This window comes from Astyanax mexicanus, chromosome 15 (assembly GCF_023375975.1).
Source record: "Astyanax mexicanus isolate ESR-SI-001 chromosome 15, AstMex3_surface, whole genome shotgun sequence".
Classification (NCBI taxonomy): domain Eukaryota; kingdom Metazoa; phylum Chordata; class Actinopteri; order Characiformes; family Acestrorhamphidae; genus Astyanax; species Astyanax mexicanus.
In genome coordinates, this window is record NC_064422.1 from 23,379,939 (window position 1) to 23,397,755 (window position 17,817).

Below are 17,817 nucleotides of genomic sequence, written 5' to 3' on the forward strand. Positions count from 1 at the left end.
TCTCTAGAATAAATTAATGCTAAGTGAGCTGTTTTTTTTGGTGAAAAAAGTGCTCTGGTTATCCGCTATAACGCTGCATTAGTCGGTGGAGGAGTCGAGAGAAACTATAGGATAGGACTAAAGGAATGTTACCTGGATTTTACAGGTATTATCTTATTTACAGCACATTTGTTTACACCTGTGAACACTTCGGAAACTAGACTACAAAACCCACAGACCCCATTTTTTTTATTTAAGCTGAAGGACCAAAACAACACAGTCCAAATGTTCATGAAATGCCATAAAATGTAATAAATTACCATGGTGAATCCAAACAAAATATGTCGCACTTTTTGTACCCCAGGTTAGCGTTATTCCAGTTGGTAATATAATATTCAGCTTTTTGCACATCCAAACACCATGAATACCATGTTTACAGAGAAAGTTTCTAAAGTACTTTTGTGTACAACTTATTTAATGCAGGCGTCCCAAGTCTCCTGGAAGTTGTGGAAGTCTACCGCATATTAATAGTGGCTCCCTGATGTCCGCAACTCAGTAAAAAAATTCCCAGAATCTAGAATAAGTGGCCCAAGAGTGAACACAAATGCGCACACAGGCAACTGACTTTCCCCCCCATCGTGTGTGAGGAAGAGGGAAAGAAAGGCGCTCCCCTTGTGTGCATATTCATAAAGCACATGCAAAACAGAGAGGTTTCTGATTGGCTTGTTCTCTACAAAGAATTTGTGAGTCAGCTATTCAGTTTTTAGTGTGGGCGGGCAGTGTTTTATTTCCCCTCCTGAACGGGATGTGTTCAGTAATTAAAGAAAGGATCATCATGGCTCCCATCAAAACTCATTTCACCTCTGACTACTGTAAAGTATATCCATGTCTGGTAAACGTAAAAACACTAAGAGTCTTGTCTACTGTACAGTTTGTAATAATGATTTTAGCATTGCCCACAAGGAATAAATGATTGCAAAATGCATGTCAATATGAGTTAATGTGGTCCAGGGGTACCTCCCTAAAATTTATTTTTGCAACTTGGGATGTCTGTTATTGAGGTAAAAATGGCTAAAATGATAAACACTGCAGTACTGATTTAACTACTGTTTATGTAAGGTGCAGTCATCTTGGATTCTGAACTCAGGGTTTGTGAAGCTCTTCTAACTTTCCAAGTAATAAATACAGCTTGTGGGGTTTCATTTAAAATTTGCTACATGAAACTCAGAAATTCCAACATACAAGTTCAAAAAGTAGACTGTAATAGTACAGGAGTGTGTGTGTGTGTTTTTTTTTTTTACACAGCCAATCCATTTAATCCATTTGACAGGAAAAGTCATACTTTTTGTTATTGTGTTTTATACAGGGCATATGGAAAAGCCAACTTATGTAAGTGTGCATAAGCTTGTACTTCATGGAGATGTAGTAAAGCAGCCTCTGCATCTAATCAAACAGCTTGAAGATTACTGCTGATATGCTGAAAATTACTGCTGATATGCCATGACCGCCTCCAAGAACCTGCATGAAGATGCAGAAAGTGGTGCACCATTCCAGAGAGAAAAGGGAGTGGTTTCTAGAACAAGATTCACAGTATATCCTAAAATCCACTACAGACTACCTTAAGAAATGCAAAATAAAACTTAAAAAGCAGCTTTCGTAATCCCAACACAAATAATAATTTGCTAGTATTTTCCACACCATTGGACTGGAATGAAAAGGGAGGAGTTCGGGGTAGCTTCGCTGGGAAGCGTGAAGCCCCCCACAAGAAGAGACACCGGAAAAGAAAATGGAGAAGGAAAAGAGGAAGGTGGGAAGGAGATGGGTGCGAAGTTCGACACACAGGTAGAGAGGAATGAGGTTTTATATAGAGCAGGCAATGGGAGGAGTAAAGTAATCTCCCAAAATTAAGTTATATTCATAACTCCACAAAGTTATGACAGAGCAAAAACTAAACTTTGAGGCTATGTTTACTATTTCTCAATAATAATAAAAAAGCCAATTACAAAATGGCATTTAGCCAAGGGTACCAAAACTAGTAATGAGATTAAATCCAACATTATTTAGCTTAGAAGTAGTAGTATTGGAGGTTTAACGCCAAGACAGCTCATAGGCTATGTGTAGATAAGTATACAGCATTTTGACGCTCAGTGGGGAGAAAAATTAGTGGGAAATGAGGAGCACTTCCAAATTAGATCATACTCATTGGGATAGTCCCGTCTCTAAACAATTTTATTGAATGTTTACCAACATTTTTTGAAGAAACCAGCCAAGCACATGGTTTACAAATAACCAAAATTTATTTTGGTTGTTGTAACTCAGCATTACTTACATGTTAGAAAATTAACTCCTATATCACATTACAATAAAACCCATATGATTTCTGTATAGATGTACAGAAACAGTTTAAAACTTACACAAAAACATATGAAGATATAAAATCACAACATGCTCAGACCAATAGTCTCTCAATAGCCATCTGCACAGACTGAATTTGAGGTTTCAGCTGTGATCCTTCCTTAATGGTGACGGATGTAGCAATGATAGGTCTCGACACCCCACATGCCCGTCCAAGGGCTTGCTTTGACCTCACAAAGACATAAGGCACGTTCTTGTCCTCACATAGCAGTGGAAGATGCAGGATGATCTCCAGTGGTTCGGCATCAGCAGCCATGACGATAAACTCTGAAATTCCTCGGTTCAGAGTTTTGGTGGCTGTAAATGTGAACAATACAAAAAATACATATAGGAAATTAAGCCCAGACCCAGACAACATACACAACCCTATATTCACACCCCCCAAGTTGTATTCAACCCTTCCCCAAAAGTTCACTTATGTGATCTCTGAACAATTTGCTGTCCAGTATTGTAATTTGTTTAAAAAGCAGTTCAAACATTAACTTACTTAGTTCCACTAAATGTCTGTACATTAAATACAACCATACATAAAATGGACTTCGTGACAATGCAAAAACAAATTATAAGCTTTGTTTCCATGTCTAACTCAATGGAAAAAAGTATGGAAACAGCATTTCTGCATTAGGGGTCCTGAAGTGTGAATAGGTCCAGGCCAATATGTAGTATGTTCTTGATCCAAAAGGTCTTAAATAAAGATAATGCTAATAATAATGACAATTTCTTACATTCATTGGCTCCTTTGCGCAGTTGTTTGTAGTTCGATGCCTGCTGAACAAGGTCCAGAATAGTTTTGCTCAGAGTGGCATCAGCCAAAGGATAGGCTTTGGGATTCACCTCAGTTTCACTCTGGGGAGGAAAGGAAAACAAAAGGAGCATACATGGTTAGAATTAATTCACTACTGATAATTTGTTGGGTTTTTGGGTGGAAATGCACCGTTTAGTGAAACTTGCTTGTTCATAAATGTTCAATAGGTTAGAGAAACCAGACAGCTAAACCTGAACCACCTAAAACATCTTCTCACAAATGTATACTACAAGAAAGTTATGTATACCAAACACATTGTTGTTTTGGTCTAATATAACCAACATGATTTCATTTCATTTGAGATTACAGCTGGAAAAAAAAGTAAGAGACCACTTCAGTTTCTGAATCAGTTTTTCGTTTTTTGCTATTTATAGGTATATGTTTAAGTAAAATGAACATTGTTGTTGTATTCTATAAACTACAGACAACATTTTTCTCAAATTTCAAATAAAAATATTATCATTTAGAGCATTCTTTTGCAGAAAATAAGAAATGGCTGAAATAACAAAAAGATGCAGAGCTTTCAGACCTAAAATAATGCAAAGAAAACGTTTGTATTAATAAGGTTTAAGAGTTCAGTAATCAATATTTGGTGGAATAACCCTGGTTTTTAATCACAGTTTTTATGAATCTTGGCATGTCCTCCACCATTCTTACACACTGGTTTTGGATAACTTTATGCCACTTTTTACAAAAATAAGCAGTTCAGCTTGATTTGATGGCTTGTGATCATCCATATTTGTCTTGATTATGTTCTAGAGGTTTTATAATTTGGTCAACTCATCATTTTTAAGTGGCGAGTTATTTTTTTCCAGAGCTGTAAATAGCCACATTTGTATTGTATACCACGTGATCCTGGTTCCATTCAATGTGAAAACATCTGATCACTCTTTTTTTTTCGTCATGTAGTTTAACATTTTGCATCAAAACACTCTGGATTACTTTATCTACAGATCAATGACTTAATTACATTGTAACTTTAAAATTACTTGCTAAGTTTCCAGCTTTAAAAGACGATTAAAGTTACACACACACTCTGATTCAGTATCTTGAGTTGTTTACAGCAGCATTTAATGCATATGATACGTTTTCACGTAACCTTTAACTTAAAGATTCTATATAATTATTTTGGTCAGTTTATCCGGTTCATTGTGTTATTCATCCATTCACTCACTCAGTCTCGTGTTCAATTCTCTCTTTTGTGACCTGACTGTAAAACAGCATGTTCTTTTACTCACCATGATTGATGACGTATTCGAGTCCTCTCGGCGAATGCTTCACGGAGGACAAACAACGATTACTTTAAGCTAAAAGCTGAAAAAACACTCACAAAACACGATACAAAAACTCGCGACTGAACTGAGCTGTTTAAGCTGGACGAGCTGAACTACCGCCGCTTCCAACACGTGTTTGGTTGTGTGTGACTGCGCATGCGCAGGATGGATCCTGTTCACACTAAACTCGCCGCACATTGTTAGCTAGCATTGCTGGTTAAATTATTTACGGTGACAGATAAACTCTCACCGATATTCTTTTTATTGTTTTTTCAGATTAGGTTTCAAATGATTTCCGTATATGTTATCGTAGTAACCAGGTGTTCTGTCGAATTTTGCTACCCATCGATATGTGCTACTTAGCTATTCTGCGCATGCGCTGACACACAATCGTTTTATTCTCATATTTTTTATTAATAATTTGTTCTCATCTGGTGAATTATATAAAACGAGCTTATTGATGTTATATGAACTGAAATTCATATGTACCCTGATTTATCTTTTTAGGCATTCCAAATTAGGGCTGGGAGGTTAATAGTATTGATTTGATTAATCGAATTAAGGATTTTAAAAAATGGTATAATCAAGATTGTACTTCTTTACATATAGAAGCTGCAGAGTAAATACCAGTAGATAGACATTTGCTGTTGTCATAAACCTGTAAATAACTATTTTATGTGTAGTTTTATTTCAAGTTTTTTAAAATGTTATTTCAAACAACACTGAGACACTTTATCATGTTACTGCTATTCTTTCACCATTATCCACGCTGCTGTGGCAAAAGTGCCTTATGAACTCGCACTTATTGTTTCTCCTATGTTGCTCCTACTTCCCTAGTCTCACTTTGTATATGTGTATGTGTATTTATCTTATTATTTATTTCATATTATATTTTATTCTTGTTTTATTTTATCCACAAAACAATTGTTCTTGGGTGTAACTGGATCATAAGATTACAATTTCAGTCCACCTCATGTACCACATGTGAGGTGAATGACAACAAAATCTCCTTGAATCCTCGAGGTTATGTTTGTACTGTGTTTAATATAAAATCTCCAAGGGTGAAGGTGACTATTTGTAAAAAAAAAATACATGTTTTTTGTGATTTTACTAATTAAATGAAAACGAAACAGTGTCTTGCACACCTAGTATATATGCCAAGAAAGAAAAAAACGCGTTTTGTTTAGGATTATAGTTTTTAACAGTTTTTAAACACCATAGTTGCACGATTTGACAGGCTAGCACACCTCGACAGAACACGTGTCCGCTCCGCTCCGGTAGGGGGCTGTGCTGCAGGTTCAGCTGCGCTGCAGGGAAACGCAGGCGGTTGTGGGAAGGACGTCCAGGTCAGACATATTAGTTCTCGGTTGGAGTTGAAGGAGAGAGAGAGAACATGAAGGGGATTCGGGGGATAAGTCAAGTATCGGTGAGGATCTCATTTTATACATGTCAGTTATTGGAGGATGATTTGCTGGTGTGGATATGAGGGATTTGATCTGCTACAGGAGTGAAGGGTTAATAGAGCCCAGAGTGAGCCTCAGCCTGCTGTATCTAACCCTGGCTTCAGTGGCTCTGATTATAGACATTATTAACTTACATTACTTAACCTAGATAGCTAGAGGATTAATTCACTAAAACTGTAATTCAGTATGTTTATCTTATTATACATATGTTTTATTATTTAAACACAGCTGCTGTGGTTTTACCCTGGAGTGACAGAGACAGTAGCCTTACAGCTCCAGACCAAAACTGGAGAAACTGGAGCTTTCAGACACTCTGCCTGTTTTGTCTGATTTACTGATTAATATTGGGCAATTAAACATTTCTTAAATATGATTAATTTGGTGAGTTGTCCATTTAAACAATTTAAACAACCAACAAAAGGAGAGTAAGATTAGTGTTTCACGAAAAAATGTAGCTATCATTACTTATTATAGAACCCACACCGATTTCTGAATATTGACACTAAATTCAAAACTAAATCAGATAAATTCAGGGAGCAGCTCAGCCATGTTTGTTACTTATTGTAGACAGATAACTGTAAATATATTAAAGGTTACAATCATGGTGAAACATGAATGACACAACAAATTCCTAACTATTTATATGGAACTAGTTCTATGGAAAGTGAAACATTATTTGTGTGTTCTAATGGTTGGATTGGAACAGACCTGTAGAAGCAAATAATACACTTATTAATTATACTTACTTATTAGTTATATTTTCAGCACTAAAGCCAGCACTCCTACATTCTGTAAATACATTTCTGTAAACATACTGTGCAGTAGTGATGCTTTTAGGATGGACAGTATAAATCACTTTGGAACTTCATTAGTTAAAGTGAAGGACAGAGTTCTGTAAGGACCTTTACACAGCTTTGAAAGGTTCTGTGACACATACATCTCTATGGGCTCTTTGGGTTAACCCATCTCCAAAGGTATCTCCTTCAATGTATAAAATGGAAAACACAATATATGAAGGAAAAAAATATATATTTTATTTATTAATTTTTTCAGTTTTGAGATTCCATGTAAAATGTTTTATTTAATGCAGGTTTTTGTAATGTTTCACTCTTTTGTAAGAGCTTTATTTTTTCCTCTAGACTCATGCATGCATGGTTTTCTTTTTTAGTGTTTATGTTTTTAATCAAATGTTTGTAGAACATAGTTCACAAAAGGTATATGATATAAAGACAATATTTTATAAATAATTATATATTAATGTATGTAGTCATCAAAACACTGTTTCATTTAGGATAATGATGACCACTCTTAGCTGCTTGCGTTGTCGTGGTCTTGGAACGTGTGTAACATATCAGAGCTTTAATTTGAGTTGTTTTTTTTTTATTGCAATTAATGAGGATTGTCTAATATTAGTCTGATTTGTTTAATTTTGTTTAATATTTTCCTTTTACGGTATAGACTGATGTGTTTTCGTTCACAGATTAATTTAAATTCTTCAGAGCCTTCTATATAAACAGGTTCCAAAGCCAGAAAGTTCATGCAGAAGATTTTCCACCACACGCTTTACACCCACCAACCTGTACACTCTTTCTTCTGACCAGAATATACTAATGTTGTTTCAGCTAATGATTTGTTGATAGTAGTCTCTTTAAAATATGTTTGCTTTATGTACTTACAAGCTTGAGTACATTTGTCTGTTTATTTATTTGAATTAGATCTGAACTGAAGAAACTAAAGAAACCAACCTGGCATTTTACCTATACAAATGTCACGGATTGGATCAATTTTTGGATTAGCAAAAGAAAAAAAAAAGGGAAGACAAACACGAGATGAGATTTGTAGCTTTTAATTTAAATATTTTTGCAGTTATATTAGTGATTAATTCAACATGGTCTTCCTGCAACCTCTGCTTGTTTGTATTAGTAACTTTTATATTTAAATGCTTTTTTGTTTGTTTGTGTGTATTAGTTACTTTTAGTTTGTTTGTGATGTAGTGGTCGCATGGATCTCCTCTTTCTCTCTTACACGTGTCAGTTCTGAACACAAGCACACGTATATCATTGTTTTTCACGCAGAGTTTGAAAGGTAAGAGATTAGTATCTGTATTGTGTCCTGATAAGATTTTAGCCGCATGCATTTGAAAACACTTAAAAGTTAAATGCATTGCTGGTTAGACACTCTGAAATCTGGTTGTTGTATGGAATGGAATATGCAAGTTTGCTCTATTCCAAGCAGGTATCAGTGTTTTTGTAATTGTGCTGGTTGTTGAATGCATCTTGAAGAAGTGAATGTGTTTACAGTGCTATAACAAGGCTCAAATGTGTCTCCTAAAGTGGTTTTGCGTGATCTGATTTGTATCTGTTCTAAATGTGTTTTGGGTGAGTTTACATTTGTAATTTTATGTGTCTTGGCCTTATCCAAATATAATCCCTTTACTCAAGATGCATGACATGATCAGGTGCAAACAATGTCCTAGTATATTCATGTCCACACAAAAAACACAAACTTCAGTTTGCCTTATGAATGAGCAAAAAATCTTCAGACTTGGTGTGAAGGTTCCACTAGGCATCTGTTTTTTTCCATTGGAAGAAAATTGTACTTAGTGTGAAGAGGCCTTTAAGGTTATTTCTGTGTGTCTGTGAAGTGTTATTATACAACATACTTTTTATGTGTTTTTTTTTCATCTGCAGCATTAATAGTTAAATAATACAGAAGAATAGTCCTTGCTTTATGATTATTACATAATAGGTCATATTACATCACTCTCCATTTTTTTTATCCATTCTTTTTTTTTTTTTTACTCAAGTATGTTTTTATTTAAGTTATTTTATTTTACACATTATAGATTATTTCAAACATCGAAAGAGATCAGTCTTTTGTTTTGGTATATAGTTGAAGTGCTCAGGCGTAATTACGGCATGATGCCGCCTCTTCCTTTTCTGATTTGCAGAGGAGGCTTTATGCCGCCCAGGCTGCCCGTAAGGTGGAGGCAGCGGAGCCAGTAAAGTTTCTGCCGCAGGAGGTGCAGGTCAGTGATTGTTGACTTTTCTCTCTCTCCACAGAGACGGGCCTTTGCGGCCACTTCAAGCCACCCACCCTTGAGTGAGCCTCTGTCGGGCCTTAAGGTGTCTGCGGGTGCCGTCCACATGTACCAGGATGTACATGTATGTGTGTTCGTGTGTCTGTGTACCTGATATGGGAGAAAAGTGTCATGGCTGAGTTGTAGTCATACAAGATTTTGAATTAATGAAATTTCCGTCAAGACAGTCTTAGGACAAACAATGCAGTAATTAGGACCAATCACAGTTAGGGAGATATCGTATTGTACGCAATAATATCACCAACATTTTTAATATCCTAAATGATATTATACCCTGAAATATTTGACGTTTGTTACAAATCTAATGAAATTTTCAGTTAGGGCTGTGCCATATCATATTGTATGCAATAATAAAATATAACTTTTATTTGTTGCTGTAGTGTATTCTTGAAATATGTTTTTTAATTCAGTTTTTTTTTTATTGCGAAAATACCATGATATATCGTAATATTATTTTAGGGCCATATTGCCCACACCTAATTGGAACAATAACAATCAGGGGTCAGTCTTTGAACACATTTTGCAGTGATCAGGACCAATCACAGTCAGAGGGACGTCTCAAAATATACAACCCAGTGGCAGGGAATGATCTTAATCAGATTATTATAACATTATATAATTAAATAAAATTATTATTTTAAATCTAATCATTGATGAACTGTTCAGATATTTTGGAAATAACATTTGTCTCACAGATTTGATGTGTTCGACTTTATAAAGTGCACATGTGGTGTCTTCTTTTGGGATGGGATACAATAAAACTGACACCACTTGAAAGCATCAAAACACATATTGCAGTGGGATGGGATGTCTCAGAAGAAACATTGCAGTTTTAAGGACCGATTACAGTCAGAGAAGTGTTCATTCTGAATCCTGCAATGATGAGAAATGATAAGAATTGTAGTAAGATGGAGGTCTCACAACCAACATTGTGATGACGAAGACCAATCACGGTACTAGGAATGCACAAAATGAAAATTTTGTCTGAAACCGAACAAAGTTTGCAGGTTTTCATTTATTTTTGCACTTTATTCACCATTAAAATAAAGTAATCTAAATGTTTTTTTCTATAATCTTACTGTATTTTAAGCATTTAACAGTTGTGTGTATATACCTATAAGAATTCTCAGAATGATGAGGACTAATTAGAGTCTAGGGCGCGACTCTAACTACAGACTAGAGCACATCATGCAAACTTTGGCAAAATAACAATTTGGTGTTTTTATGATTTTGTCAGCAATTTTACACACAAACCAAACCAAGCAAATCATTTCACACTTTTTAGGTGACTAAACTGCCCAGTGGGTTGGTCATCGCTTCTCTGGAAAATTACTCCCCTGCGTCTCGCATTGGTGTGCTGGTGAGGGCTGGCAGTCGCTATGAAACCTTGGACAGCCTGGGTGTTACACACCTGCTTCGACTGGCGAGTGGTCTGGTAGGTAGCGATGGTGTCAGAGAATGAACATGTCTAGAGTGTACTTAAGTGTACAAAGTCACTTAATATTCACTTTTTCATGTGCTGCTATCTCCAGACTACCAAAGGAGCCTCTGCTTTTAGGATCTGCCGTGGGATTGAAGCTGTAGGAGGAAGTCTTGGGTTTGTATTCTGTTTTATCTGTATTTTTATCCTTTATTTTTCCCATACCTAGTGAAAAGGAAATATACTTAAGAGTAGGGCTGTACATCTTTGGGAATCCCACAATTCGATTTAGAATCGATTCTTGGGTTCACGATTAGATTTTTTTCCGATTCTTTCAAATCGGTTGGATTTCTTTTTCTTCATCCTCCATACTTTAGCGGCGCAACAGCAAACACCATAACACGATACTACACACCCCTCTGTAGCCTAACAGGGAGAGGCAGTAAGAGCAAAAACTTTTCCTGTCCTGTTGCTGCCTCGTGCCACTCACCTGTCCAGCAGAGCTCAGCTACTGTCTCGCGGAGCTTTTTAACTGTCTCGCGGAGCTTTTTAACTGTACCGCGGAGGATTTTACATTTAACAGTTAAAGAGCTCTGCAGGACAGTAGATGAACTCCGCGAGACAGTTAAAAAGCTCCGCGATACAGTTAAAGAGCTCTACAGGACAGTCGGTGACAGTAGGTGTTTTTAAGTACATATTCTAATTTTAAAAAGTATGTACTTTTTCATGTTAGGCATACTTAAAAATATATATACTTAATACACTTTTTTTTATTTTTACAAGGGATAGCCAACTCTCTTCATTTCATCTGCTGATATCATTGCAGCCCTCATTGCATTCCTGTAGACCATTACACAACAGAAACAGCATGGAACACAAAAATCCAAAATATAAGCATAAAGAAATATAACATGTTGAATGCCGAGTTTTACACCTTATTTGCGCCTTAAAAAAAGCAAACAAATATTAAAATAGTCTTTTGAAGTTGTCAGAGATAAAAAAGGCTTTATAATATCATATAAACATAATTGATTGGTTTAGTTATATTGGCTTAGTTATATTCATGCTCAAATTATTTATTTGCTAGTTTAAAACATCAACTTATGGCTATCTGAAAAGAGAAAAACAAGAAGGAGGAAAACTTAGAGACCTTTAGACTGAAGTTTAAATAGCTTTGACTTGTCGCAGAAAGCGAGCCCCCCACTCTTCTTTAAGTAAAGGCAGGAAGGTTAGAGTTGGAGTAAAAAGAGAGGAGATGACACATAAGAGAATCCAGTGATTTCAAAGCCTGTTAGATTGGAAAGGGGAGGAGCTTTAGGCACATTCCTACTCCCAAAACTTATTTCATAACAACATATCATTTTTTTTATAATCATTTTATAACAACTATATAATGTCGCATGTGTTGGTAACTGCAGGCAAATGTTTAGAATTAGCCAATATTGCAAACTGTTATTTGATTCTAAAAATGGTCATTCCATTTCGGTCCTCCAAACAACAATCTGTAGCTCAGTTTCATCTATATTTAGCTGTTGCGGTTTTGGAACAATTTAAATAGATGTTTAAATTATTAAAGAAGTAGTCCAAATTTCTACATTGTTTATATGTGTCTGGCTCTGCTGTATGCATATGAAAAGTAATTTTTAGAAATATATGGTTTAGGTTTTGTAGCCTTATGTCTTCTTTATATTTTTATACAGTGTGACTACCACCAGAGAAACCATGCTGTACACCGTGGACTGTCTGAGAGATCAGATGTAAGTAACTTTCATTTAGACAGTGGTGCTAAGTGGTTTGATTGTCTAAAGCGTTGCCACTATAATGGGGAGATCGCTGGTTTGAATCCCGGTCATGAAGCTTGCCATCAGCTACCGGAGCCCTGAGAGCGCACAATTGGCATTGCTCTCTCTGGGTGGGTAGATGGCACTCTATCCCCACGTCACTCCCCTCATCACTTGTTTCTGTGAGCTGATGTATCGGAACCGAGTCTCTGTGCTTTTCTCCGAGCACTTTGGCTACTCAACAATGCTGCATCAGCAACAGTTTGAACACAGGGGGTGGCTGTCTTCACATGTATCAGAGGAGGCATGTGCTAGTCTTCACCCTCCTGGTGTTGTGGCATCACTTGTGATGGGGGATATACTGCTTACTAGCAGCTGAATGGGTGGGACAATTGGCCTAGCTAAAATAAAAGATCATTTGGACATTCTTTTAACATTTAACTAACTTTTCTTTTGTTTGTATTTGTCTGTTTGTAGAGACACAGTCATGGAATATCTGATCAATGTGACCACTGCTCCAGAGTTTCGACCCTGGGAACTGGCTGAGCTCACACCCAGGGTGAAACTAGACAATGCCATTGCAAGCAAGAGCGTGCAGATTGGTGCGTTTAATACTACAAGTATTAGTTTTATTATGTTTTTTTTTCTTTTTTTATCTACACAAAAATGCTTTTAAAATCCATATGCACTAATGTGTGATTTATCACTCTGATTCTCCAAAGGTGTCCTTGAGAATCTGCATGCTGCTGCTTACAAGAATGCGCTCTCCAACTCTCTGTACTGTCCAGATTACATGGTTGGCAAAATCTCCACAGACCAGGTAAGACTTGCAGATGTAACGGGTGTAGATGTGCAGTAAAGTTGTGCTTAACTATATTAACTTTTTTCCCATCTTAATTACAGATGCACACCTTTGTTCAGAACAATTTTACAAGTGGAAGAATGGCTCTTGTTGGACTGGGTATGGCATGTTTTAGATTTTCACATGGGGTGGGGTGTAGTTTACAAAGTAGGATGACTGAAGCCCCAGGGTCAAGTATGTCCCATAGGAGACATTCCTGCTGGATAGTCTCCACTTTGGGGCTTTATTTAGTTAAAATAATCCATTTTAGATTATCAGAGTGTATTTACCAAGTGTGCTAGCTGGTGTTATACTCCTAAACCTATTTTGTTTTTGTTTTTACTCTTACACAGGTGTGGACCATGCTGTTCTTAAGCAAGTAGGAGAGCAGTTCCTTAACATCCGTAGTGGAACAGGCACTGCTGGGTCAAATGCTGTGTATCATGGAGGTAAGCATTATAATTCATTTCTTTTTAGCAGGCTGGACAGTGCTAAGCCATTTAACTAGACACATGATATGATGGTGTGTTTTTAAGGGGAGGGTACATAAACAAAAAGTGGGGAAAAGGTATAACAGAATTACAAAACTAAACAACAAAATGACTGACAAGATTGTGTTGATTATTTCAGTTACACAGATTACACTGATTAGAGGTTCTAAATGTTGGGTAGATCAGTGTGTCTAACTTATCCTCAAACGTCCAATTTGGCTATATTTTTACATTGTAGCCAAGCAGAATTACATGTGAACAGTTATTTGAGAAATGACTGATTGATTGATAGTTAAAACAATCAGTTTTGTTGCTAATTGTTTAGATTGAAAACCTACAGGCGTACCAGCCCCTGGTGGCAAATGTTGTACAGAAATTAAAGAGATTTTAGACTTTTGCAAAGGGACTTATAAATTCTGAAATCAATATTATTTTGAGCACTTCATGAATCCAAAAACTGTAGCTTTAATAAATCAATAGACTTGAACCTTAGTACCTTAGTCAGAAACTGTGCATGTCTTTGCGTAGGTGAGCTGCGGCAACAGACAGGGGACAGCTTGGTACATGCAGCTCTGGTGGCTGAAGGAGCAGCAGTGAGCTCTGCTGAGGCCACAGCCTTCGGAGTGCTGCAGCATGTTCTGGGGGTGGGACCACGTGTCAAGAGAGGCTCCAACACCACCAGCCTGCTGGACCAGGCCATATCTAAGGTCTCAACTCAGCCTTTTGATGTAAGTAAAGTCAGTGACTAGAACACACACACACACAACATGGCCTGCTTTGGTGAGTTTGTAATTTGTTGTGTGAAGTGTGTTTCTTTTATATAAGTGAAAGTAGTTGTGCAAGTTCTTGAGAGGAAAGTACTTGGAAAGTAATCAAATAATCAGTAATCATAAATAGATAAGTCAGTGCGCCTTAAAATTCTGGTGCGCCTTATGTTTAAATTTTAGGTTTAGGTCAGGTTGTAAGGAGCAGTAAAGCCACTCTGCTAAAATACAGGGTTCTAAAAAAGTTTCAGTTTATTTCTCCAGCAGTATTAGCAATAGCCTTTAACCGCACAACGTGCTAGCTCTTTGACTGTATAGAGGTACGTATTATCAGCCTGTAGCCTGCTGCAAAGCCCGGCTTTTACTGCTGGAGCAGCATTAGCATTAGCCACTAACCGTGCTAAGCACTAGCTCTTTGGCTGTTCAGAGGGAGTATTATTGACCTGGAGCCTGCTGCTAACCCCGGCTAGCACTGGCGGAGTAGTATTAGCATTACTGTGAGCGGATAGCCACTAATGCTAATGCTCCAGCTTTAGTTGAAATCTGGAATTCTAAGCCTACTCTAAATAAATGGAAGCGCTCAACCCCCAATTAGCTTCAGGAGAGAAATCTGTGTAGATTAACATACAGTGCTCGTTTGACTCATCTAACTTGTCTGAAAGTTGTTTTTTTTTTTTTAAACTTAGCTTAACTTAGCTTAGCTTTACAGGTCTCGACACAGATCGATGAGACCTGCCAAATTAGAAAGAAAACATTGTGACACATTTGTGCCTTACTTACATAAAATGGGTCTTATAATCAGGTGCACCTCATGTATAACAATAGACTAGAAAATAGACATGTATTGTTTGTGCGCCTTATAATCCAATGCACCTTATAGTGTAAAAAAAATAAGATAACTGTGCATTTTGGAATTTTCATGTGAAATTTTCATTTGCCATGAAAAATAGTTTCTAAGCTCCTTCTCCAAAGTCATTAAAAATTAAGCAGCACTTATTTTTAAATTGCATAATACTGATTATGTATCTAACGTTTTGAAATTGGAAAAATATTGGGAGTAAATCTATATGGATTCATGTTACAGAGAAATGTAAACTTTAACAGTAAATGAAAAATCATATCACTCAAAATACATGTGTAAGTCTATTTGTGTAGTTACTATTGTGTATTTCTCTCACACACACACACACACACACACACATGCACACACACGATATCAGTGAAAATGTTTCCCTTTTATTATTTTTTGCTTCAAGTAGTAGTTATGGTTTCCTAATTTTTCACAGTTGATTACAGTATAGCTTATTGTGCCTCTCCACACAGGCCTCCGCATTTAATGCCAGCTACTCTGACTCTGGTCTGTTTGGAGTATACACCATCTCACAGGCCGCTACAACTAGAGATGTAAGTCACATTGCTGTTTTAAAGTGTCAGAAAGGAACTTATCTTTTTTTTTTTATTAGAGCAATTGAGTTATATAGCTGGTTGTGGCTTTGCTTTCTCCAACATGTTTGTTCCTCAGGTGATCAAGGCTGCCATTGGCCAGGTCAGTTCCATCGCACAGGGAAACCTTGCTGCATCAGACCTCAGCAGAGCCAAGTAAGTAAATACAAAATATAGTTTGTGATCTGTAGATGCTTACATGTGGTTATTGATGAGATTACTCAATGTCTTTGCATTTGTTTGTGTGTATCTAGAGCCCAGCTGAAGGCTGAGTACCTTATGTCTATTGAAAGCTCAGAAAGCCTGTTGGAAACTATTGGGACACAAGCATTAACCGAGGGCACCTACCATTCCCCAGAGGCGATAACCCAAAAAGTTGATGCTGTGTCTTCTAGTGATGTTATTAATGTAAGCCGCACCTCAGATCTGAGTTTAAGGAGAACATGCAGTTCCTCTTTGTATATATTTATTAACATTGATATTGATGCTTTTTAACAATCTTCTGTTCCCTTTCTTCAGGCCGCAAAAAAGTTTGTGTCCGGCAAGAAGGCAATGGCTGCCAGTGGACATCTGGTGAACACCCCTTTCCTGGATGAAATCTAATTGACCTCCAGTGCTCCTCCGATTCAGAGAGGATGCAAGAAAACAATCTTGATACCAGTCCCAGCACTTGTCCAGAGTAATAATGTTTGATGTTAAAATATTATTTTATGAAGTGGAAAAACATTAAATAAGAGGAAAGACTCTACCACTGTCCATCTGAACTGTATAGAACATGTAAACTAATAAAACATATTTGTTCGGGGAAAAATGTGTTTTTCTGTGTCAGCAATATGTTCTTCAAACACCACAACCAGAAGGTTTTACCTGCTTGATCGTTCTTTACCAAATTCCAGTATTCTGTAAAGGAGGTTGTTTTTACTTAATGAAAAGAAAACATATGAACACTGAATTTATGGAAGGATTCTTGAAGAGTAAAGTGACCAGGCTGCTCAGTCACCAATCATCAGCATATTAACAGGTTCAGTTGTTTTTCTAGATCTGAGAAATAATTGAACTGCTGTAATCTAGCCCTTATTTGCCCTTCCATGATATAATATGTATTTAAAGACTGCATTTTTGATGGGACATGATACATACAGGTCAGCCAATCAGAGTTGTTATTTGCATATCTAAAATTTATAGTGAGTTGATTTGTAAGAGACATAAACAGCGGGGAAATGATGGAATGTTAAAATGAATGACAATGCTTTTGGTTAATAAAATGCATCATAAGTGGGAAGAAATGCAATATGTGTTCGCTTTAAGGAAGATAAATTAGTTTAAATGTGTTAAAAGTGAAACCAACCGATAGAGAGAACAAACAATAAAATTACATAATATAACGAATGAACGTTGATGAATAGGAAGCCTTTGGCCTTTTTTTATTATTAAGCATAATTTCAGCCGAAATCCGCATCTCTATAAAAGCTATCAGCAGAGGGAAGCATGAAGTGCTATAAGATTTTCTGGGAAAACACTGCACTGACTTTGGACTTGATATAACACAGTGGATCAACACCAGTAGATAACTTGTCTCTCCAAGCCATCACTGATTGTGGAAACTTCACACTAGACCTCAAGCAGTTTGGACTGTGTGTCTCTCCACTCTTTCTCCAGATTGATCTCTTGATTTACAAATGAAATGTAAAATTTACTGATGATCAGTGATGGTTTGGAGAGACATGTTATCTGCTGGTGTTGATCCACTGTGTTATATCAAGTCTAAAGTCAGTGCAGTGTTATCCCACAAAATCTTACAGTACTCCATGCTTCCCTCTGCTGACAGCTTTTATGGAGATGCAGATTTCATTTTCCAGCAGGACTTGGCACACTGCAGAAAGTACCAATTGGTCTTATATAATATTAAACATTTTCTGAGACACTGATTTTTGGGTTTCATTGGCTGTAAGCCATTATTATCAATAATAAAATAAATAAAAACTTAAATTAAATCACTCTGTGTGTAATACATCTATATAATATATGAGTTTCACATTTT

At 36.7% G+C, this 17,817-nt stretch overlaps 2 protein-coding genes across 3 annotated transcripts; one reads left to right on the forward strand and one right to left on the reverse strand.

Moving 5' to 3' along the window:
• Positions 1-2,257: 2,257 nt before the first annotated feature.
• On the reverse strand, positions 2,258-4,631 carry snu13b (SNU13 homolog, small nuclear ribonucleoprotein b (U4/U6.U5)). The gene is made up of 3 exons (XM_007251285.4): positions 4,438-4,631; positions 3,120-3,240; positions 2,258-2,691 (listed from the first exon to the last, which is right to left on the reverse strand). Exons 1-3 carry the CDS (start codon positions 4,438-4,440, stop codon positions 2,429-2,431), a joined length of 387 nt encoding a protein of 128 aa, XP_007251347.1. The 5' UTR covers positions 4,441-4,631; the 3' UTR covers positions 2,258-2,428.
• Positions 4,632-5,775: 1,144 nt separating this feature from the next.
• Positions 5,776-16,587, forward strand: LOC103033077 (cytochrome b-c1 complex subunit 2, mitochondrial). Of its 2 annotated transcripts, none has more exons than XM_007251287.4 (14): positions 5,776-5,899; positions 8,999-9,100; positions 10,322-10,471; positions 10,569-10,633; positions 12,157-12,213; positions 12,715-12,839; positions 12,960-13,057; positions 13,141-13,198; positions 13,432-13,527; positions 14,098-14,297; positions 15,657-15,737; positions 15,856-15,932; positions 16,031-16,184; positions 16,296-16,587. In XM_007251287.4, exons 1-14 carry the CDS (start codon positions 5,867-5,869, stop codon positions 16,377-16,379), a joined length of 1,380 nt encoding a protein of 459 aa, XP_007251349.3. In that variant the 5' UTR covers positions 5,776-5,866; the 3' UTR covers positions 16,380-16,587. The 2 variants fall into 2 exon arrangements, with proteins under 2 accessions (XP_007251349.3, XP_007251351.3); XM_007251289.3 differs by lacking the exon at positions 8,999-9,100 and adding an exon at positions 8,887-8,964 and having other exon boundaries at positions 5,779-5,899.
• The last annotated feature ends 1,230 nt before the right edge of the window (positions 16,588-17,817 follow it).

Bases quoted from the DNA above. Each gene is read 5' to 3' on its own strand.
- snu13b (XM_007251285.4), bottom strand. The intron at 2,692-3,119 runs GTAAGAAATTGT...TCACATTTACAG, and splicing joins GCGCAAAGGAGCCAATGAAT to CCACCAAAACTCTGAACCGA.
- LOC103033077 (XM_007251287.4), top strand. From the start codon at position 5,867: ATGAAGGGGATTCGGGGGATAAGTCAAGTATCG. The intron at 9,101-10,321 runs GTATGTGTGTTC...CACACTTTTTAG, and splicing joins ACATGTACCAGGATGTACAT to GTGACTAAACTGCCCAGTGG. The intron at 12,214-12,714 runs GTAAGTAACTTT...GTCTGTTTGTAG, and splicing joins GACTGTCTGAGAGATCAGAT to AGACACAGTCATGGAATATC.